The 25,140-nt window shown below is 38.7% G+C and overlaps 1 protein-coding gene across 12 annotated transcripts in view; it reads right to left on the bottom strand.

Annotated features, from left to right (window-relative positions):
- spag17 (sperm associated antigen 17) overlaps window positions 1–25,140 on the bottom strand; it is a 319,560-nt gene that overhangs the window by 184,180 nt on the left and 110,240 nt on the right. For all 12 annotated transcript variants that reach the window (XR_009511839.1, XM_059968399.1, XM_059968400.1 and 9 more), the window contains 5 exons: window positions 22,462–22,616; window positions 16,259–16,455; window positions 10,965–11,062; window positions 8,526–8,768; window positions 794–905 (listed from right to left, as the gene is read on the bottom strand). Coding sequence is in view for 11 of the 12 variants with exons in the window: in XM_059968399.1 (XP_059824382.1) it covers window positions 794–905; window positions 8,526–8,768; window positions 10,965–11,062; window positions 16,259–16,455; window positions 22,462–22,616 (805 nt within the window). In the remaining variant the exon portion in view is untranslated. The remainder of the gene's footprint in view (window positions 1–793; window positions 906–8,525; window positions 8,769–10,964; window positions 11,063–16,258; window positions 16,456–22,461; window positions 22,617–25,140) is intronic.

The raw sequence follows: 25,140 nt of genomic DNA, 5'->3' as shown, positions 1-25,140 counted from the left end.
TTGTCTTTAAGTATTACTTTGTTTCTCAATTTTATTAAGCATTTTATTTAATTCTGTACTTTATTCCTTTTACAATTCTAATTATTTTTTACTTTATTAGTAACACATTAGCAGCACCAGTCTATCTTTATCAAGCAAAAAATACAGGAAGTTGCCAGAAAAAGAGTCAGAAACACCATGAAGGATCTCAACCACTCTGGTCATGTAATGTTTGTCCCATTCCCATCTGGGAGGAGGTTATGTAGCATCCATACTAGGACCATTCATACTCAAAAACAGTTACATTTCCCAAGCAGTAAGGCTGATCAACATCTTAACACCCCTAACCACCACTACTTTCCCATTTCCTGTCAGTCACTAAATATACAGACATTCCTGTGCTTAGCATCACTTTATGGACATACAATCAATGTATAGGATCTATCTTATGCATTTATATTTATTCTGTTTTTATTATTATTGTGTTCTTTATCTTATTGTTTTTTTGTGCTGCATCAGATCCAGAGTAACAATTAATTCATTCTCCCTTACACTTGTACTGGGAGTGACATTAAACAATATCGAATCTTATAAGCTTTAACTCACATTAGTGCCTTCTTTGTTTGAAAATATCTCTTGTTATTGATTCAGGAAGGAACAAGGAATGAAATTTCTAAATATTTTTGTTACACCTTTGATTTCACAGAGTACACATTTCAGCTGCTTAGCACTGATAAAGATGTTGGACAATTAGAAAAGCATTTGATGCAGCAGAATTCGTTCAGAAAAGGGTTATTCATAGCTTAGTAGTTACCATGTAAAAAGTTTATGATTTTCACTTGAATGTGTCCTCCATCAACTGGAAAAAGAGACTTGATTTCTCCAGATACCTGAATCAAATCATTTCCAAAATTGTAGCCAGTAAACTGCAAACAAAAACAGGACAAGAGATTGTCATTGAATCTTGAACAAAAAGTCTTTGTTTTGTAGTCAACATAAAAATAAATTTGTATGAAACAAATTTAGTAGTTTTATCAAGTTATATGGAATGCTTTTAAATTATGCCACGAAGTTCAGATTAACACTTCAGTTTCAGGCAATAACCTAGGTGGCAGGAGGTTAAAAAAAATCAGAGAGGAACTTGACAATCCCCCATTTAGGAAAGCATATGATACACCCAACATCACTATCTGGCACCACAGATATTGGGTACATGTCTCCCTAAATATGGATGCTGTTTTATACAATAAGGATTGTATAATTTATTACTCATTGGTTCTGCCCCAGCAAAATTGTGCATAAAAAGATACTTGCAATAATTGCAGTTGACATTATGGTCTGCATTTGACTAATACTGCAGCCCTGTGGTTTACTCGTCAGTTAATTTGCATATCAATCCAGAAAGATGTTATTGGCAGTTATTTGATTTGTCTAAAGCACCTTGCAATGTCTGAAATTGTCAATGAAGTAATTTTTGCACATTCATATCATTAAGCCCAATGCAGAATGTAAATATTATTGGGGCTCTGAAGGAATAGAACTCGCTTAGCTGATGCTCAAAAATGCTTACCTTATTACAATGTACTGTATATGTTGTATAGCAGGTTGCTTTGTGTAGCTTCTCAAAGAGGGTTAAGTGGAGAGAACGACACACATAAAATGCTGGTAGAACACAGCAGGCCAGGCAGGATCTATAGGAGAAGCGCTGTTGACGTTTCAGGCCGAGACCCTTTGTCAGGACTAACCGAAAGGAAAGATAGTAAGAGATTTGAAAGTAGTGGGGGGGGGAGGGGGAAATGCAAAATGATAGAAGACCGGAGGGGGTGGGATGAAGCTAAGAGCTGGAAAGGTGATTGGCAAAAGTGATACAGAGCTGGAGAAGGGAAAGGATCATGAGATGGGAGGCCTCAGGAGAAAGAAAGGCGGGGGGAGCACAAGAGGGAGATAGAGAACAGGCAAACAACTAAATATGTCAGGGATGGGGTAAGAAGGGGAAGAGGGTCATTAACGGAAGTTAGAGAAGTCAATGTTCAGTGGAGAGAGCCATTATTCTGTCAATAACAGATTTTTGAAACTTTCAAAGGAATTCTGAAATCTTTATCTGCCATAAAGGAAAGATTTTCAGATAACCAGCAAGCTATTCGAACTTCCCAAACTGCATGTTGTTGAGGACATGTTGTTCCAGTATGCTCCTAGATGTAGTCTTTCATACAAAGGATGACTTGCAGGCATTTGATGAGGCTCAACACAGACCACAGCCTTTCGAAAAACAGCAGGTCTCTGCACTTAATTGTTAATGGGACCTCAGCCCTAGACTCATGGATTGTTAAAGCCAGTGTTAAAATCAATGAGGACATCTGAAACTATCATTTCTCTCCAGCCAATGGCAGCAGCCTAAAACTAATTCCAATGAAACACCTCAATTATTTACTTCAGTTTCCTACAGTATTGCATTTCTTGAATGCTGTGCTTTCAACATGAGCACTGAAGTGAACTGCAGTAAAAAACTTTTCTTTCATCTGATGTACCACTTCTCTACTGGCCTCAGTGGTGTTGGACTTGAACTCAGGAAGTAACTCAGAGAGCCGAGCAGCTGATGATGCGAAGTCTGACTGGCTTTATTTGGGTGGGAGGATTGTTGCCCTTAGAGAATAATATTAACAATATTATGCAAAATCAGGTGGAATCAAAGAAACCAATTCTCAATTGAACCTTCTTGTATATGACATGATAAGTACATGGATGCTTAATCAATGAATCCAGTCAAAACCCCCTGAGCTGCAGCCGGATGTCCTTTGACTCAGAACAAAAAATAAGGATGCAATAGATAGGAATCATCTCTAAGTTGCAGGATGAAAGAGGCTGGGTGAATACTAGGAGAGGGAGAGGTAATCTCTGGTTTGCTACCTATGTCATACACTGATGAGAATAAGAATAGGATGATTTGGCTGAGGAATTGGTGCAGGGGGCAGGATTTTGGATCATTGGGTTCTCTTCTGGGGAAGGTATGACTTGTACCAAAAGGACAGGTTACAGTGGAATTCAAAGGGGTCCAATATCCATGCGGGCAGGCCTGCTAGAAGTGTTGTAAAAGGTTTAAACTAATTTGGCAGGGGGTTGGGAACTAGTGATAGGGCTGAGGAAGAGGCAGTTTGTATACAAGTTGATGCAGTGTGTAGTGAGACTGAGAGGATGGATAGGTAGATGATAGGGCTAAACTGCAGTCAGTGGAATGAGTTGAAATGTAACATGGAAGCAAAAATCAAAAAGGGTGACGAATACAGTACTGGAGATGTTATATTTGAATACACACAGTATATGGAATAAAATACTGTAGATGACTGTGTAGCACAGTTAGAAATTGACAGGTATGACTTTGTGGCCATCACTGAATCATGGCTGAAAGTAGATCATTGTTGGAGTTTAATATCTATATATTAAATTGAAAGGATTTATTGAAAGGAAATTGAAAGGAAAGCATTATATTGAAAGGACGGGCAGGTAGGCAGAGGGGGCAGGATGGCACTGTTGGTAAAAAATGAAATAAAATACTTAGAAACAGATGATGTAGGATTGGAAGATGCTTCTAGGGTGCCTTGAAAGCGACCTCATACAGTGCAGCTTGATGGATATGATTAAATATTCCCATTTCAGCCTGATACAGCTAAGAATCACAACTGCTTCAAAGGTCTGTACAGTTAATAAAGATGTTTTAATGCAATTGACCAATCCATTACTGCTTATAACCTATGAAAACAATGCTGATTGTGGCTATACTTCTCATCAGACTCCTTGAAGGAAATAAAATTTAAGATCTCAGAGCTAGGGTGCTGTATCAGAGGGATATTAGATCACTTGTTTCCCTTGTTTCACAGAATCCTGGTTAACCGCTTTCATACCAGATGCAGTGATTAAGATTGATGGGTTCACAATACATCACCTGGACAGGACTGTCAAGTCTCTCAAAAGCAGAGGTGGAGGTATATGCCTCATGATCAATTCCTCTTGGTGCAGAAATGTAATGTCCCAGTGATGTTCCAATTTTGCTCACCAGACCTGGAATATCTTGAAATTAAATGCTGTCCATTTTACCTGCTGTGAGAGATTTCAGCAATCATTTTGGTAGTGGTGTACATTCCACCTCAGGCCAATGTCAAACGGGCTCGAGATGATCTGAAGAATGGGATCAACATGCACAAAACAGCACATGCTCACGCTTTCACCATCATTTTGTGGGATTTTAACCAGGCCAGCTTGAAAAGGTCACCAAATAATTACAATCAACAAATCACTTGATGTACCAGAGGAAAAAATATGCTGGACACTGATACATCACCGTCAAAAATGCCTATCGTGCTATTCCATGCCCTCACTTTGGAAAGTCTGATCACCTGGCTATACCGCTACTCCCTGAGAATAGACAGAGAACTGAAGACTGTAGTACCAGTAGTGAGGACCAAGAAGGCATAGAGAAGGAAAGCACAGGAGCGCTTACAGGACTGCATTCAGAGATTCACCTTCGAATCTGGATGAGTTTGCTGCAGTTGTTATCAAATTCATTAAAACCTGTGTGAACGAGTGTGTGCCTACGAAAACTTGCTGTACGTTCCTAAATAAAAAGCTGTGGATGATCCAGGAGGTTTGTCATCTGCAGAAGGATAGATCTGTGGTATTTCAATCGGGTGACCCAGGTCTGTACAAGAAAACTAGGTATGACTTGTGGAGGGCTATTTCAAGAGTGAAGAAACAATTGTAAGTCAGGTTGGAGGCGACATCGAAAGCATGTCAACCCTGACACAGTTTTTTAGGACATTACTTCCTACAAAGCGAAACCCAATAGCATGAATGCTAGCAATGCTTCACTATCAGATGAGCTCAACGCCTTCTATGCCCATTTTAAAGGGAGAATATAACTACAGCTGTGAAGATCCCTGCTGCACCAGGTGACCCTGTGATCTCTGTCTTTCCAACATCAGGCTGTCTTTCTGGACAGGTGGCAGGCTTCAATGGAGTACCTGGTAAGGCTCTGAAGATATGCCAACCAACTCATGGAAGCATTCAAGGACATTTTCAATTTCTCTCTGCTATGGTTGGATGTTCCCACCTACTTCAAAAAGGCAACAATTATACCAGTGCCTAAGAAGAGTAGTGTGAGCCATCTTAATGACTACCATCCAGTAGTATGCTTTGAGAGGTTGGTCATGGTTAGAATGAATTTCTGCCTCAACAAGGACCTGGACCCACCACAATTTGCCTATCGCCACAATAGGTTTATGGCAGAGGCAATCTCAGTGGCTCTTCACACTGCCACTGGACAACATAAACATCTATGTCAGGATGCAGTTCATTGACTACAGCTCAGTGTTTAACAGCATCATTCCCAGTCCTGATCGATAAGCTACAAGACCTCTTTACCTCCCTCTGCATTTCTAACTGGAAGACCATAATTTCTGTGGATTGGTGATAATATCTCCTCCTTGCTGGCAATCAGGGGTGTGTGCTTAGCCCACTGCTCTACTCTCTATATATCCATGACCATGTGGCTAGGCATAGCTCAAATGCCATCTATAAACCTGTTGTTGATACAACCATTGTTGGCAGAATCTCAGGTGGAGATGAGAGGGTGTTCAGGAGCAAGATATACCAGTTAGTTGAGCGGCTTCACAACAATCGTACACTCAATGTCAGTAAGACAAAAGAAGCCAATTATGGACTTCAGGAAAGGTAAGATGAGGGAACATGAACTAATCCTCATAAAAGGATCAGTACATAATGCCTCATAGGCCTGATTTTATTCTCACAAGTCAATGAATCTGTTGTAAAAAAAAAGATCACTCCCTACTTGTACATAGTTCTTTCCTTTTGCTTGTTTTTTCTTTCCACTCTTTTCTATAAGTGTATACCTCAGATAAATACTTTGTGGAGATTAGTAAAATATATGATTATATGATATATATGTACAATGTCTGAAATACATCTTATGGAAATGTTTGTTTGATGATGAACTTCAATAAAAAAATAAATTACAAAAAAAAAGAAGTGGCGAGAGTGAGCAATTTCAAGTTCCTGGGTGTCAAGATCTCTGAGGATCTAACTTGGTCCCAACATATCGAATGAGCTATAAAGAAGGCAATGCAATAGCTATACTTCATTAGGAGTTTGAAGAAATTTGGGTTGTCACCTAAAACACTTGAAAACATCTATCGAGTATTCTGACAGGCTACATCTTGTCTGGGGGGGGGGGGGGGTGCGGCGCAGGTGATGGGCTACTGTACAGCACCTAAAGAAGCTACAGAAAGTCCTAAAATTAGTCAGCTTCATCTTGAGTACAAGCCTCCATAGTATCCAAGATATCTTTAAGAAGTGGTACCTCAGAAAGGTGGCATCCATTATTAAGGACCCCCATCACCTAGGACATGCTCTCTTCTCATTGTTACCATCAGGAAAGAGGTACAGAAGCCTTAAGGCATGTACACAGTGATTTAGGAACAGCTTCTTCCCCTCTGCTATACAAATCCTGAATGGACATTGAACCCATGAACGCTACCTCACATTTTTATATATTATTTCTGTTTTGCACTATTTTTAATCTAACTATCTCATATACATATTTAGTCTTACTGTAATTGATCTATTTATTTTTTCTTTCTATATTATCATGTATTATATTGTACTGCTGCTGCTAAGTTAACAAATTTCACAACATATGCTGGTGTTAATAAACCTGATTCTGATTCTGAAGATGTGTAATCCTTGTGGTAGAGTTAAGAAACTACAAGGGTAAAAAGACCCTGATGGGAATTATACACAAGCCTCCTAACAATAGCCAGAATGAAAGGTACATATTAGGAGACAGAAAAAGAATGTGCAGTAAAAAGGACAATGTTGTGATAGTCATGGGGGATTTCAATACATAGGTAAATTGGGAAAATCAGATTGATGCTGGAACCCAAGAGAAGGAGCTTGTAGAGCATCTATGTGGTGGCTTTTTAGAGCATTTTGTAGTTGGAAAAAGACAATTCTGGATTGGAAATTGTGTAATGAACTAGATTTGATGAGGCAGCTTAAGATAAAAGAACCCTTAGGAGACAGTGATCACAACATGATAGAATTTATCCTACAGTTTGAGAAGAAGCTCAAATCAGATATATCAGTCTTACAATGGAGAAAAGGGTAATATAAAGTCCTGAGAGAGCAGCAGGCCAAAGTTGATTGGAAGGTGACACTAGCAGGGATGACAGTAAACACCAATGGTTGACGTTTCTGGGAGTAATCCAGAAGGTGCAGGGTAGATTCATCCCAAAGAAGAAGTATTCGAAAGGGAGAATAAGGCGACAATAGCTGACAAGGAAATCAAAGACAGCATAAAAGCAAGAGAGGAATATAATGTAGCAAAAATTGGTGGGAAGCTAGAGGACTGATAAGCATTTAAAACTTAGAGAAGGCAGCTAAAAAGCCACAAGACAAAACAGATGAAAAGCAGTTTTGAGAAGGGAGTTTGAAGAAGTACTAGGTGATTAGGAGAATGGACAAAAAAGTGGCAGATAGAATATAGTATAGGGTATTATATATGGTCATACACTTGGGTAGAAGGAATAAAGGCATAGACTATTTTCAAAATCAGCAATTAGAGGAATAAACAAACTTTAGAGTACTTGTACAAGATTCCATAAAGGTTGACTTGCAGGTTGAGCTGGTATTAAGGAAGGCAGATACAATGTTAGCATTCATTTTGAGTGGACAAGTATATAAAAGCAAGGATGGTATACTGAGGCTTGATAAGGCATTGGTCATGGTGTTCTTGGAGTATTGTGAGCAGTTTTCGACCCCTTATCCAAGAAAAGATGTGATGACATTAGAGAGCATCCAGAGAAGGTTCACGAGAAAGATCCTGTGAATGGAAGGGTTAATGTATGTAAAGTGTTTGAAGGCTGTGGGCCTGCATGCACTGATGTTTAGAAGAATGAGGGGGAATCACACCAAAATCTATTGAATATTGAAAGGCTTAGAAAGAATGGATGTAGAGAGGACATTTCAAATAGTGGGAAAGTCACTTGAACCAGAGAGCACTGTCTCAGAATAGAAAGACTTTCCTTTAGACCAAAGACAAGGTGAATCTGTGGAATTCATTGCCACAGATGCTTGTGGAGTCCAAGTCATTGGGTATGTTTAAGTAGTTGATAGGCTCTTGATTAGTAAAGTTATTGAAGGTTATGAAGAGAAGGCAGGAGAATGACATGGAGAGGGTAAATAAATCCGCCTTGTTGGAATGCTGTTCCAGACTCAAAGAGCCAAATGGCCTAATTCTGCTCCTATGTTTTATGATCTTATGGTCTTGTGTCATGTGAAGAAATGAGGTAATCCCAACAGCAGAACTTCATGGGAAGATGAACGTGGCATGTTCCATGCACTCAAACCCTATTAATTTTGGCCATTATATTTAAGTATTGGGATATTAGCAGAGTCCCAACTTAGATTTTTTTCACTATTTTTTATTTTTTCTTACTAATCTTGGTACTTGCTTCCTAAGATGTGAAAATATCAACCTTGTAAAATTCTTCCTTTGGTTCATTTGGTTGTTCAACTTCTGGTAGAATCACTGACGTTGTTTCTTGCTCTTTGGTGGATTTAGTGTCCTGCTTTGCTGATTTTTTTGCTGATTTAGTTGCTTTAGATGCCACAGATGGTGTCTTTCCTTCCTTCTTTTTGCTTTCTGCCCTCTCTTTCTTGCCTTTTTTATCTTTTTTCTGGTCTTCCTCTTTCAATTTTTCCTGTTCTTTCTTCCAAGCCTAGGACACAAGGAAATAAAAAAAATGTCAGGAACATATAAAAATATTTGCATAAAAATGTCCAATCAGTCCTTGCCTATCACTGCCATTACTCCAAAGATCATTGTAGGCCAAAGGGCCTGTATTGTGCTGTACAGTTATTTAAGCAGATGAGCTACAGCTGTTGGGGTCCTTATCTTGAGTACCACATAAAGCTTTTGATTTCTTAATTTAAAGTGAGGTGCTTTCGGACTGAAGGGGGTTCATTAGATTCTGTGGGATAATGGGTTTATATATTTTGCAGGGTGAATCAGTAGGTTAATCCTATACTAAATGGAGTGAGTAGGATAAGATGGTCTTGTTGAAACTTGTTTATATGTTGAATTATCATAGAAGATGTTGCTGCAGGAAACCTCAGATCCAAACTATGCTTTATATTTTAATAAATATGTGGGGAATGCACTGTTCTTGTTGTATCTAAGATTTTCACCTTACCTGCTTAATGTTACATTGATGAAACAGGAACAGACTTTTCAGACCATTATGCCTTTGATGACTATAATGCCAAATTTAACTAATTTCTTCTGCCTTCATATAATCCATATCAGTCCATTCCTTGCATATTCATGTGTCACTGAAATGGGTCAAAAAACCTCTGAAATGCAATTATCATATCTGCTTCTACCACCTGTGCTAAAATTAAATTTGCCTCACACAGGTCCTTTGAGCTCTCATCATAAAGCTTTGTCCCCTGCCTACCCTATTCTTGCATCTTGATTAACTTATAAACAACTTCTGATCTCTCCTCAGTCTCTGATGATCAGAGAAAACAGTTCAGGTTTTCCCAACTTCTCCTTTTGTTCAATACACACCAATCCAGGCAGATCACTCCTGTGCCCTCTCCAAAGTCTCCACACCCTCCCAGTAATAGGGCAGTGAGAACTGCACACATGTACAGCTTAACCGAAGTTTTATACAGCTGCAATATGACTTCCTGACCAACGAGTAAGGTTTAAGTATTCTTACTCTCAAAACCCTGAACAATGAAGGTAAGTATGCTATATGTCTTCTTTAACATTCTATCTATTCGTATGGTCACTTCCATGAAGCCATGGACTTTGACGCACAAGATACTTCTGTACGTCAATGATATAAAGTTTCTTGCTATTAACCGTTAGTTTCCCCTTATATTTGACCTCCCAGAGCAAGGTTAATGAAATTATTCAGTTCATCAAAGCACCTTAGAGACTAGTTAAAAGTTGATGAGTAGATAAGGGACTGTAGTTGCTCATTACAATTGAAGTTGAAATGCTGAACAGTGGAAAATTTAAAAAAAAGAGACCGGCTATAGAATGTAGATTTCTTTGATGGAAATGACTATTGTTCCTTGTAGGTTTATGAGGACATAGTAATGTGTTAGTTTTCATTCAAAGGGGAAGATGTGATATTATGTGTGCTTAATAAAGAACTTCATTTCTAGTATGCAGTGAGAGGGGTTTAGCCGGAACAGGAAACCACGATGCTGACCAGGTTGTGTGTGAACAGGGTCAAGAAGTAGTTGAGTAATAAAATGTTTTAACGTAAACCTAAACCAAGTTTGTTTTTGTTAAGAACAAACATTTGGTTATTTGGAAATGAAAGGATTGTGGAGGGAGAAGCCTATGTCCTGAAGTAGTCTGAGCCCGGTGTTTGACTGGCCTGGCTAGTGTGTGTGCACACAGATATTTAGTTTTGTGTATGATATGCATGCTTGTTGTTAACTGAACCAATAAAGGTACAGTACATTTTAGGTAATATACATTCTCATTTGTGCCTATTGTTGATGGTAGTTACTAGCAACACTCTGTTGTGCTGTTCTAGGTTCCATTAATCTCAATTTCCACCCATTCCCCACCTGTATGTTGTCCATTCCCTTGATGTTCCCTCATTCTTCACTTTCATTCCCTTCACTGCCAAGGATTGGAAGTTCACTAAAACCTACTAAAAATCCACCAACTCTCATTGCTAACTGAATTAAGCTCTGAGCTCACTTTCTTTAGGAATTCAATTCCATTCTCCACATCTGTTTGATGATATAAGGGATGAAACTCTGGTTTGCTTATTGAATTGAAATTGTCAAAATATCATTATATAAAATATTTATATGGGAAATTTCCCTTAAAATAAAGGAAGCAAACAATGCGTATACTTTTGCTAATAAAACTGTGAAATACTTACTTTAAGTGACCCTTCACGCATGAAAGGTTCATTACTTTTTTCTTTATCTTCTTCTTCAACAATTGTTTCTGGTTTGGATTGAGGTCCTGGAGTAGTTGCTTAAAAAAGAAAACAATATAGCACCATCTATGACCCATGATTAAAAAAAAGATTACTATGTTCCTTTGCAAGTGTTTAAGGATGTCTCTAAGTCATTCTTCATTAATGCATTATTTCTGAAGTGTCATAGAAAGGAATATTAAACAAAAAAAAAAGTAAATACATGACTAGATACATGTCTTTTTGACTGAGGAAGCATATTTTGGCCATGGCATAGGGAAAAAAAAACTGGGCTGGCTAATCTCTATAAACAGAAGAGATTCTGTAGATGCTAGAAATCCAGAGCAACACACACAAAATTCTGGAGGAACTCAGCACGTCAGGCAGCATTTATGGAAAGAAACAGTTGACATTTCAGGCTGAGACCCTACTTCAGGAAAGGAGAACATGCTAGTATAAAAAGGTGGGAAGAGGGGAGGGTGATAGGTGAATCCTGGTGGGTGGGAAAAATAAAATAATAGGAATGGACCATGGGAGATCCCTACGGAACAGCCCCTCCACCCCAAACCTTCTGCTATCCTACAACCAAACATCTTTACCTCTTCCCCACTCTCCACTTTCTGCAAAGATCGCTTCCTCTGGGATTCTCATGTCCATTCGTCCCTCCCCACTAATCTCCCTCTGGGCACACATCCCTGCAAGCAATAGAAATGCTACACTTACACATTCACCACCTCTCTTACTTCCATTCAGGGTCCCAAAAACAGTCCTTCAGGTAAAGCAACACTTCACCTAAGAATCTGTTGGGTAATCTACTGTATCCGGAGGTCCTGATGCAGCCTTCTCTACATTGATGAGACCCAATGTAAACTGGGGGCCTCTGCTCCATCCACCAAAAGCAGAATTTCCCAGTGGCCAACAATTTTAATTCCTATCCATATTTCCATTCCAACATGTCAGTCCATGGTCTCCTTTTTGCCACGATGAGGTCACTTGCGGAGTGGAGGAGCAACATCTCATCTTCTGTCTAGGTAGCTTCTAACCCGTTGACATGAACATCAATTTCTCTTTCCCGTAATTTTTACCCCCTCCTCTCTCTTCTATTTCCCATTCTGGCCGCTAACCTCTTCTCACCTGCCTATCACTTCGGTCTGGTGCACCCTCCCCCTTCTTCCCCTTCTCCCATAGTCTGTTCTCCTCTCCTACCAGATTCCTTCTTCTCCAGCCCTTTACCTTTCCCACCCACCTGGCTTCACCTATCACCTCCTAGCTAATCCTCCTTCCCTTCCCGCATCTTTTCAGGTGTCTTCCTTCTTTAGAACTGGAAAAGAAAGGGGGTCTCTGCCCGAAATATAGACTGTTTATTTACTTCCATAGATGCTGCCTGACCTGCTAAGTTCCTCCAGCATTTTGTGTGTGTAATCTCTATCTCAGTTTACTCCCTGTTGCATTTAGTCAGGGAAAGCAGTCTTCACTTACTTCACATTCAGCTCACTGCAGCAAATATGATAGGTAGGGGGGATTTGTTTATATTGCAGGCTTCCATTAAGTATAGGTATTCAGGGGCTGAACTTGTATCCTGACGGTGACTTCTCTGGCACTCTTCTGCCAGATGGAGGGTCTTACTAGTCCTTAAAGATGTTGGAGATCCTCCTATCTGATACTCCGGGAGCACCCTCCTAACCTGCCAGGAAATATGGTCAGGCAATCATCATGGTCTCTAATTCCTTACAGTCACACAGTGAAAATAGAAATATTAAGGATTTTAGCATCTAATGGCTCACAATTAGGAATATAAAATTGATATTATGCCATATCCTTATCTACATTTCCTGATTTTGTTTTATTATTTTCTGCAGTGGGGTTGACACAAAAACATTAAATAAGTATATTTTTATATAATACTATACTGATGTGGTAATATTACATGGTCATTTTCACTATTACTACATAATTACAAACATCAGTTATCACACTGATCTGCATTTTGTATTCAAAGTCGGGGGGGGGGGGGGTGGCTAAGATGTCTACGCTGCAATGTCAAGAAATTCCAAAAATTAAATGATTTCATTAGAATATCTATCATCACATATCATCCAATAACAGTGAAAACACTTTGAGATTGGCATTGGCACTCTGTTGCTGTACTTATAACCATATAACAATTACAGCATGGAAACAGGTCATCTCGGCCCTTCTAGTCTGTGCCGAACACTTACTCTCACCTACTCCACTGACCTGTACTCAGCCCATAACCCACCATTCCTTTCCTGTCCATATACCTATCCAATTTTACTTTAAATGACAATATCGAACCTGCCTCCACCACTTCTACTGGAAGCTCATTCCACACACTTACCACTCTGAGTACAGAAACTCCCCCTTGTGTTATCCCTAAATTTTTGCCCCTTAACTCTCAACTCGTGTCCTCGTTTGAATCTCCCCTATTCTCAATGGAAAAAGCCTATCCATGTCAACTCTATCTACCCCCTCATAAATTTGAATACCTCTATCAAGTCCCCCCCTCAACCTTCTACGCGCCAAAGAATAAAGACCTAACTTGTTCAACCTTTCCCTGTAACTTAGGTGCTGAAACCTAGGTAACACTCTAGTAAATCTTCTCTGTACTCTCTCTATTTTGTTGACATCTTTCCTATAATTTGGTGACCAGAACTGTACACAATACTCCAAATTTGGCCTTACCAATGCCTTGTACAATTTTAACATTACATCCCAACTCCTATACTCAATGCTCTGATTTATAAAGGCCAGCATACCAAAAGCTTTCTTCACCACCCTATCTACATGAGATTCCACCTTCAGGGAACTATGCACCATTATTCTTAGATCACTCTGTTCTACTGCATTCTTCAAAGCCCTACCATTTACCATGTGTGTCCTATTTGGATTATTCCTACCAAGATGTAGCACCTCACGCTTATCAGCATTAAACCCCATCTGCTATTTACTTCTGTTTTATCAGTTCCTGGCAGATCCATAATATGGTTGGACAATATTCGTATCTTGAGCTTCAAAATCTGGAGACCTAGGACTAATAAATTTCATTTACAGTACCTGACTTCTTTTCATAATCCCAGCTCACCTGAGACTGATTTCCAACCAGTTAAGCACTGTCAGAAAATGTAGAGGAGGCTTGACCCAAATGAAGAGCAGCAGATTGATTTAGCAAGTAAAGTGATAACTTCAATAATAAATGCAAAATAACAAGCCACGAGAGGGGCACAAAACAAGAGAGAAGGATACTTAACATGACAAGGCAACAAGGTAAATGAAACCTAGGAGCAACTGGTCGAGGCTGGCTGTTTCAATGGGTGAACAAGGGCTTTGAATGAGAGCTGGTTTTAAATAGGCTGTAGGTAATAAGTTAGAAATGAGTGACAGGTAACTCCTGTTAGCTGGGTGGAGACTGGAGATGCCAGGCTGTGCAGGCCTGACTAGCACTGTTGGATGTAGAGTCAATGATATGAGGAGGAATGATGCAACCACATTTTACCATGCAAGGTGCAACAAAAACTACTGGGAAATTAACCAGATAATCTTGGGAGATTGCAGTTTGGAGGTCTAGTAAATCTAAGAGACACAGCATGAATGGTCGGGTCCTAGTCAATTTTGATGAACTGGACCTTAGAGTACAAGTTCATAGATCTTTATAAGTACAGGTAGATTCTGGATGTCAGGCTTCATTTGCTGGGGCATAGAGTATATCACAAGGCATGTCATGGTACCACCTTATAAAACTTTGGTTAGGTCACAGCTGGAATTTTGCATGCAGGTATACTCACCACACTACCAGAAAGATGAGACTCTCCTTTGCACTGAAATGGTGTAGATGAGATTTACTAGTATGTTGCTGAGTTAAAATGTTTCATTTCTGATTAGAGATAATAGGCTGTTCTGTTTTACCTGGAGTAGTGGAGGTTTGAGGGGGTGTAACTTGGTAGAAGTATAAAAATTATGATAGATAGTAGGAAGATTTCCCTAAGAGCCGTGGTGTCTGTAATCAGGGGGCACAGGTTACTGTAAGGGATCTGAGAAAGAATTTTTTTCATCCAGATTACAGTTGAAATCTGGAACACACTTCCCTAGTGTGGGGAGGGAAGGACGAACATTCACAACATTTAGGAAGTATCTGATGTGCACTTGAATCGTCGAGGTACAGAATTCTATAGACCAGGTGTTGGTAAATCGGTTAATATATATGGCTACCTGGCAGTTGGCATGGATATTATGAGCTGAAGGAGTTGTTCCTGTGCTATTTAGCTCTACGATTCTAATCTGTTCTAATGATTTAACTGAGAAATTGAGGACAACACAAGGAATAAAGGATGTTACTATTTTTCAGAAAAGTGTAACACTTTACCTGAAAAGACACATCCCTGTTGGAATAACTCTCTGCTCTTTGTTTAAAATGTTTTGTAGCTTTTGAACCCAAGTTATGCTTGCCTGGGGATGGTATGTATCTACAAATGCAATAGGAGCAACATGTTTCTATATGGCACACTGGTGAAAAGTTTGATTTAAAAGCCATGGCACCATTTCATTTGCAGTTTTGGGAGGTCATCATGCATTTCAGAGTTTACCTTCTCCAGTATTTTTTTCCTGGATTATGTAGCAGCTCCTTTAAACTCCTTATTCCTTATGGAAGCTATACCTTTGATTCTAAACAGTACATCCTCTACATGATAAATTCCTGCAGGAGCACTTTTATGAGTACAGAACACATTGCTATCTTTTTAGACATGTTTTTGGAGATAAATTAGTTACTTCTGTGAGGGTTGTGAGAACAACTTACCACTTAAGTGGTATATATTTTCCTCCAAACACTACACCCAAATGTAAGCTTTGTAATTGGGAGTCGGGGCAGGGGGGTAAAATCACTCAGACCATAAGACCCTAAAGATTCTCTACCTTCAAAATATTGTTATTAAATCTCCATCATTATGTACTCAACACAAACTTGTCAGCAGAATGAAACAATAGTAAAGTAATATTTTCTTAATATTATAGGCCCTAAACATTGACTGTACTTCTTCCTATAGATGCTGCCTGACCTGCTGCATTCTACCAGCATTTTTTGTGTGTTGCTTGAATTTCCAGCATCTGCAGATTTCCTCGTGTTTGCATAAAGTAATATTTTTTCTTTTTTTCCCAATTATTAATCACTTGCTTTTCTATTATGTTTCTTTAAGTAGTTTTAGAACTAAAATTTCATATTAGCAGATAGTATTACATACATTGAGTTTTACTTCCTGAAGCAGTTTTCCCTTTCTTCGGTTTCTCAGAAATGGTTACAGGTTCTACAGGTACTTCAGATGGAGTTATTTGTAATTTCTGGGCTTCTAGCTCTTTAGCTGCCATTTCCTCTTGATACTTGACTTCCTCTTCTTCCACCCAGTCTGAGATTAATGAAGCAACATACTCCAAATAATATCTGGGGATAGAATAAAATAAAATTAAAATCATATCCTATTTTGGATGAGCTTAATTTAAACTGTTTTAAATTCCTGTTTATTCTCATCTCTAACGTACCCCTCAAAATTAAATGATAAAAATTTCAATGCTGTCCATGAAATACAGATTTTAGCTTAACCATTCCTGCAACATTTCTGTCTAATTTTTACTATCTTTATTTTTCTCTTTCAGGGTTCTTTTGAAGACCCTGACCTGGAGTTACCCGCTGACTTCGGTTCTTTGTGAGAATGGGACTCGTTGTTGGGGTTTCAGGACCGGCCGTTGTTCAGCACACCAAAGGTTTGGCCTGAGAGTCCGGCTTGAATTCGGAAGCATAAGATCTCGGGGCTCTAGAGATGGGTCGATCGAGCGTCTGTGTCACAACAGGAGATTCATGTGTCGTCGGAACAGTCAGGATATCTGTTGTGGCTCGAAGAGCTGGGATTTTTGCGATTTTCGGGCAACGAACTCGAAAAGAGCGACGTAACAGACTTTTTAACATTGTAAAGCAGTGAGTTGTTTGTTATGTCTCCCCACTCGCTGGGAAAACAGAGACACCTTTATCTCCCTTATCAGGCAGAGAGAGAATCTGCGGTATGTTGAATGCCGGGTGTAACATGAAGTCTTTGGGGTAACTGCAAGTCTGTGTCTTTGCTATTGCTATTGCTTTGCTCATGCTTGTGTACAGGTATCCCTCGCTTTACGAATGTTCGCTTTACACCACTTTGCTTTTACAAAAGACCTACATTAGCAACACACAGAAAATGCTGGTGGAACACAGCAGGCCAGGCAGCATCTATAAGGAGAAGCTCTGTCGACGTTTCGGGCTGAGACCCTTCATCAGGACTAACCGAAAGGAAAGATAGTAAGAGATTTGAAAGTAGGAGGGGGAGCGGGAAAATGCGAAATGGTAGGAGAAGACTGGAGGGGGTGGGGTGAAGCTGAGACCCTGAAAGGTGATTGGCAAAAGGGATACAGAGCTACTTTCAAATCTCTTACTACCTTTCCTTTCAGTTAGTCCTGATGAAGGGTTTCAGCCCGAAACATTGACGGTGCTTCTCCCTATCGATGCTGCCTGGCCTGCTGCGTTCCACCAGCATTTTGTGTATGTTGCTTTAATTTCTAGCATCTGCAGATTTCCTTGTACCTACATTAGTAACCTGTTTTCATATTACAAAGAGGATTTTTGCTTTTATGAAAATTTTTCCCATATAAATTAATGGTTTTTCACTTTATGCCATTTCGGCTTAAGAAAGATTTCATAGGAACACCCCACCTTTGTAAAGGGGGAGATACCTTGTACTTGGTGATGGTGCCGATGCTTGTTTTTTTTTGCCTGTGGGTGGGGGGAAGAGGGGAGACTGTTGCTCACTGTTGCTTTTGCTTTAGGGACTTTGTTTAAGTTTATCTGTCATTCATTCTTTGAGGCATTTCTCTGTTTTTGTGGATGTTTGCCAAGAAAAAGCATTTCAGGATATATATTGTATACATTTCTTCTGACATTAAATTGGACCTTTGAACCTTTAATTTGATTCCTGCATTTGCAATGTGGATAGTGGTGGGAGGCAGAAGTGAATACTGTAGTCTAGCTGAAATACAAAGGTCAATTCAGGTAAAGTAGAACCAGTAGCAACACTACACAAAATGAAGACCAAACAAATGCTGCCAAAGGCCTGGTGCAAGAGACAATTCAAGAACTTCATCTTTCAGAATCAGGAACACAATTCTTCAAGGGGACCCACTAAGGAGCAGAAAGTCAGTACCAAGCTAAATGTAATTTTCAGCAACCATATCCCTTGAATCCCTTGAAAGAAACATGTTGCAGAGGAGAACTGGGAATGTGATTGCAATAAATATTATCCAACTCAAACACGTTGGGAATTGAAGGTTAATCGGCTGGAAATTAAACATTATGAATCAATTATATATGCATAAAGTAAGTCTAATGAGTCTTAATCATTGACTACTACATGAGTAGTCAATGATTAGCACACCAAGACCACATAAACAACTAGCCCTATGCTAGATCATGTATTTTCCGAGCATCTGCAGAGATCACTCAAACTGGTAATAGGCCTGTCAGAGAACAATAAACATAGAACTACTGACCACAGGAGCCCTTTTGCCCATAACATTGTGCCAAATTAAGCTAATGACACCTAATCCCCTCTACCTACACATGGTCCATATCTGTCCATTCTCTACATATTCATGTGCCTATCAAAGAGCCCCTAAAATGCTGGTGGAACGCAGCAGGCCAGGCCACTTCAGAGAAAACTGCAAAAGTTGGTCCAATATCCATATAGCACATACCCTCTAATCCACACAACATCCTGGTAAAACTCTTCTGCATCCTTTCCAAATCTTCCATATCCTTTGTTAAAATCTCTTTGAAAGCTTTCCATTCTTCCTTAACTGTTCTACCATATAGTCTATGTTCGCAGTCTATATTAGCCGGCTCTTCCCTCATCCCATTGTAGTCTCTTTATTCAGGCATAATATCAGTGTATTATGCCTAAACATAATGGAGAAGCAGTCCCTACATTAGATTCATCCCTACAATTGTTCATATGGATCTCCCAGCATAAATAATGGGGAACTGGCAAAATTTTACACCCTGTACATGGGCTGTCTTGAAAATCTGCATTGTCATCTAAAAAGGCAATGTTACAGAGGTTGGGAATGTAAATTTGCAGGTAGACTGGAAAAATCAGGTTGTGAATGGAATTTGTAGAGTGCTTGCAAAATGGCTTTTTAATGCAAATTGTGACTGAGTTCACGAGAGAAAAGGCAACTTTGGATTTGGTACTGTGTAAGGAATTACAAAGTTTGTAGATTTGATTAGAACAGTTATGGAACAATGGAAGACTTTCAAAGAGATTTTTCACAGAGTTCAACAAAAGTATATTGCAGTTTGAAGTAAGGACATTAGAATGGGGAAAGCCAGTTTTGGATCACTAAGGAAATCAAAAAAAAGCTCATGCATAACAAGATGCCAAAAATAGTGGTAAGCTGGAAGACTGGGAAAACTCTAAAAAGCAACAAAGCATCACCAAGCAAGCAATTGGGAAAGAGAAAATAGATTATTAAAGTAAACTAGAGCAAAATATAAAAAAAGATTGTAAAAGTTTTTATAAATTATAAAGCAGAAAAGGACCACTAATGAGAAATTAGGTTTCTTGGAAGACAAGGGGGGAATTAATATTGGGTAATGAGGAAATGGCAAAGGCCTTGAACAACTATTTTGTGCCAGCATTTACGATGGAGGTTACATCTAACATCAAGGTGAGGACCTTGATACAATCACTGTCACTAAAGAGATAGTGATGAGCAAACTTATGGGCTTAAAGGTAGACAAGACCCCTGGTCCTGATCTGATGCATTCCAGGGTACTGAAATAAATAGCTTAACATTATACATTATAACTTACAGTTTATGATAATTTAAAAAAGTTCTCTGGACTCTGGTCAGGTCCTGGGAGATTGGAAGACAGTAAATGCCATGCCACTATTTCAGAAAGGAATTAGGCAAAAGTTGGGTAACTGTAGGCCAATTAGTTTAATGTGTATATTTGGGAAAATGCTTGAAACTATCATTAAGGAAGGAACATCAAGGCATCTGAATCAAGGTGTTCCATCAGGCCGACATAATATGGATTCATGAAGGGGACATCCTGTTTGACAAACCTACTGGAGTTATTGGAGAATATAATGAGTGCAGTGGATAGAAAGGAACACGTAGATGTTGTATACTTGGATTTCCATAAAATGTTTATTAAGGTGTTCATAAAAGATTTTCTATAAGATACTGTAAGGATGCATGGAGTTGGGGGTAGTATATTAGTACAGATAAAGAATTGGTTAACCAATAAGGCAGAGAGTTGGTATAAATGTTTGTTTCTCTAGTTGACAGTCAGTTTGTAAGCAGAGTGTCACAAGATTTGGTGCTGGGCCCATAACCAGTCATGATATATATTAATGATTAGAAGACTAACCAAGTGCAGTATATCTAAGTTTGTTGATGTAAGTAAGTTGAGTTAAAAAACTAATTGTACAAAGGTTTCAGAAGCTGCAGAGAGATACAGATAGGTTAAGTGACTGGGCAAAGATGCAGCAGATGGAGTACAACATTTGTAAATGTGAGGTCATCCACCTTGGAAGGAAAAATAAAAGATCAGATTATTATTACTTAAATTGTGAAAGATTGCAGCATGCTGTAGTGCAGAGAGACTTGGGCGTGCTTGTGCATGAATTACAAAAGGTTGTTTTACAGGTGCAGCAGACTATCAAGAAGGCAAATGGAATGTTGGCCTTCATTGCTAGAGGGAAAGAATTTATGAGCAGGGAGGGTATGCTGTAACTGTACAGGGTAGTGGTGAGGCTGCACTTGGAGTAATGCATACATTTCTGGCTTCTTTTTGCAAGGAAGGATATACTGACTCTGGAGCCAATACAGAAGAGGTTCACTGGGTTGATTTCAGAGATGAAGGGGTTAGCCTTTGAGGAGAGATCGAGTCACCTGGGAATATAATCACTGGAATTCAGAAGAATGAGAGAGGGGGGTCACAGAAACAGAAAATTATGAAGGAGATGAATAAGATCGAGGCAAGAAAATTGTTTACCAATGGTAAGTGAACCTAGGATTAGGGCAATAGATTTAGGATGGAGATAAGGAGAAACTGCTTTTCCCAGAGAGTAGTAATTCTGTGGAATTCTCTACTCAGGGAAGCAGTAGATGCTACTTAATTAAATATATTTAAGACACAGATAAATGTTTGCATTACTGGGAAATTAAGGGTTATTGGGAAAAGGCAGGTAGGTGGAGCTGAGCCCATGACAGGATCACCCATAACCCTGCATAATGGTGGAGCAGGCTCGACGGGCCAGATGGTCTACACTTGCTCCTATTTCTTATGCGTTTATCTTCTTATTAATTTTAAATGGAGGCAATAGCTGCATACTGAGATAAGCACACACAAAATGCTTTAAATTTATTTAAAATATTTTAAGATATTCCAAATGCTCCACACATTTTGATTATTTTAGTATGTCTTGAATATTTCTGACATCAGTAATATCAACTTTTTAATCCCCCATCTTCACTGCTGGCTTTAGCTGCCAAATCGTTTCAGCTGCTACATGCACCAAATGATGGAGGAGCTGAGCAGGTCAGGCAGAATCTATGGAGAGGAATAAATAGTTGACATTTCAGGCCAAGACCCTTCATCAGTCCTGTTTATTCCTCTTGGTAGATGCTCTGACCTGACAAGTTCCTCCTTCATTTTGTGTGTTTTGCTCAGGTTTTTAGCATTTTTAGCATTGCAGAAACTCCTGTATTTATGAACCACTTTCAGTTTTTTTTTGAGTAGGGTTTGCTCTCCCCTTTAACCTGTTCCCTATCCAAATCATTTCTTTACAATCAAGGAAACCTGTCACCATGCTGAGTCCTGCTGGGAGAATTGCATGAAGCAAGTTTGAATCTGTCACTATTGATCTCAAATTCTGAGCTATTAATATTCTAAATGAGACTGTTTCCAGCTTCACTTTTTTCCCAGCTTCAGCGGAATATTTCAGCTTTGCCTGAATGCCTGTTTGTAACAATTTTTAAAAATCAATTATCAAATACATGGTATGTTGGACCATGCAAAATTAGGTTACCATACAGAATTAATAGAATAGATACGCTAGATGATCAGCATTTCTGCCCGATTCCATGTAATTTATGTGCCACACAACAAGATTGGTTGGCATAATTTCACAATCTGCACTTTGATAAGCTTTCTTAATAGGATATTTGCTAATGCATAAAAATTTCCGGCCTGATTTGAAACCATACAGGATACACTGCTGTTCACGAAGTCTGTATAGGTCATAAAAAACATTATTCTATCCAAAGCTTCTGCTTAATACATCTTTGATCTGTTGAAAAAACTTCAATACCCAGCACATTTCAGCTAATCAGAAAATTAATCTGTGGGAATACACACCTGAACCCAACATCAGAGTGCAGGGCTGTTTTCCAAGATTGCTTACATTGGCGTTGTTCATTCATGGGATTATGTAAGACCAGAAGTGTGGAGTTGTCTTGCCTGTGATAGTAGGTATCCACACATCTATAAAATGGCACAGCTTCCTGAAGAACCTAAAAATAAACACACTCATGCTGATGTTGATAAAAGTAGAAACAATGACAGTGAAAGTTTATATAAATTAGTCTTATGATCGGTAAGTTTGTAGATGACACAAAAAACTCAGCAGAGTAATGAATAGCGAGGAGGTTTGTCTAAAAATTTGGCAGGATATAGATCAATGTGGGCAGAGAAAGGGCAGATGGGGATAAGTGTAAGGTTGCAATTTGGGAGATCAAATTTAAGAAGAAAATATACTGTAGATGGTAAGACCCTGAACAACATTTATGTACAAAGGGAGCTTCGGATGAAATTCAATTGCTTCCTGAAAGTGACAATACAATTGGATAGGGTGGTAAAGAAGTGTTCTTGTCCTTATTAGTCAAAGAATTGAATATGAAAGTCAGCAAGTCATGTTTCAACTGTATAAAACTTTAGTTAGTATACATTTGGAGTACTGGGTACGGCTCTCCTTGCTACATAATAGGAATAATGTTGAAGCTGTGGTAAAGGTGTAGAATAGATTCTAAGTTCAAAGTAAATTTATTATCCAAGTACATATACAACCATGAGATTCATTTTCTTGTGGGCATACTCAATAAACCTATTGAATAATACCATAGTAGACAGATAGTAATCAAGATGTTGCCCGGATCAGGACAAACTTGGATTGTTTTCTCTGGATTGTAGGAAGCTAAGGGGTAATCTGATAAAAGAACATAAAATTATGAGAAGCATTGATGGGGTAGATAGTCTTTTTCACAGGATGAAATTGTCAAACACCAAGATAAGAGTTTGAATGTTTAAAGGAGATTTATGTGGCAAGATTTTTTTTATACAGTGAGTTGCATATAACTGGACTTTGCAGGATAGATGGTGGAATCAGATGCAATAACAATATTTAATAGGCATTTAGACAGACACATGAATAGACAAGGAAACAAAGGGATGTAGATGATGTGCAGTTTACATTGCCATCAAGGTCAGCATACACAACAATGACTGAAAGGCTGTTCTATGTCCTAAATAATGCCAAGTATCAACAGTTTTGATTTTTGTACAGAACATAAAAATTCTCTCTTCATTCAATGTCAATACTAATCTTTATTTTATATGCAAGTTGACATTCTCTCAAATAACCATACAACTGCTATGTTTATACTATAAGTATCAAAGGATACCAAGGTATACTCTCAAGTTGTAGAAAGGCAAAAATACATAACTAATACATACCATGAGTAGTTTTGAAGCCTGTGTCGTATAATGTATTACTGGTGTTCATAGTATGTATTAGTTATGCATTTTTAAGATGTATCATGAATTCCTTGATAAACATTGTGATCTACTTTAGTTAGAAAGAGCAAGATTACATAATATTTAGGTCTTCTCATCAAAACAAAAAATGATTTTTAATAATAGTGTGGATGACATAGGACATTTTTAAAGATTTTTACATTTAAATAATTTTTCAGTATTCAAATAGTCACCAACACAACATCAATAATTTCTATGCTGAACTTGGAAGATATTAAAAAAATACAAGGGTTTCAAAGTAGAAATCTGAAACAGGGTATGTAGTTCTTTGAATTAGTGAACAGAATTGGTGTGGTGAGGAGGACTGTGGTTTGTGGAATTCACCTCTGCGTCAACTTTTTTAATTACTGTGAAAAATATTGTAGAATAGCTCAAAACAATTTCTGTCCAAAAACTTCACTCAAGTAAGGATGTGGAAGCTTAGTGCTTGTAAATTTACTTCCTTCCAGTTCATTAAGAACATCGCCTTAAATGGAGTGAAATTCCTGCTATTTGATATGGAAAAAAAGATTAAAGCAAAGGAGAATCAGTGAATATTGTGTACTTTGATTTTCAGAAGGCCTTTGACAAGGTAAGAGCCCATGGTATTACAGGAAAGATACTAGGATGGATAAAGCACTGGCTGACTGGCACGAGGCACAGAGTGGGAATGAAGGAAGCCATTTCTGGTTGCCTGCCGGTGACCATTGGTGTTCCACAAGGGTCTCTGTTGGGTCTGCTTCTTTTTACATTATATGTCAATGATTTTGGTGATGGCATTGATGGCTTTGTGGCCAGGTTTGTGGATGATACAAAGGTAGGTGGAGGGGTGGATGGTGTTGAGGAAGCAGGGAGGCTGCAGATGAACTTAGACAGATTAGGAGTATGGGCGAAGAAGTGGCAGATGGAATACAATGTCAGGAAGTGTAGGGTCATGCACTTTTGTAGAAGAAATAAAAGCACAGACTATTTTCTAAATGGAGGAAAATTCAAAAATCTGAGGTGCAAGGGAATTTAGGACCTAAAAGTTGACTTGCAGGTTCAGGTGGTGATGAGGAAGGCAAATTCATTGTTAGCATTCATTTTGAGAGGACTAAAATGTAAAAGCAAGGATGTAATGTTGAGGCTTTATAAGTCAATGGCATGGCCTCATGGAGTATTGTGTCCAGTTTTGAGCCATTATCTAAGAAAGGATATGCTGACATTGAAGTTCAAAGGAGCTTCACAAGAATGATTCCGGGAATG

The sequence above is a fragment of the Hypanus sabinus genome, chromosome 4 (assembly GCF_030144855.1).
Source record: "Hypanus sabinus isolate sHypSab1 chromosome 4, sHypSab1.hap1, whole genome shotgun sequence".
In the NCBI taxonomy this organism is placed as follows: domain Eukaryota; kingdom Metazoa; phylum Chordata; class Chondrichthyes; order Myliobatiformes; family Dasyatidae; genus Hypanus; species Hypanus sabinus.
The sequence above is the reverse complement of the archived record's forward strand: the minus strand, read 5'-3'. Positions and strand labels throughout refer to the sequence as shown.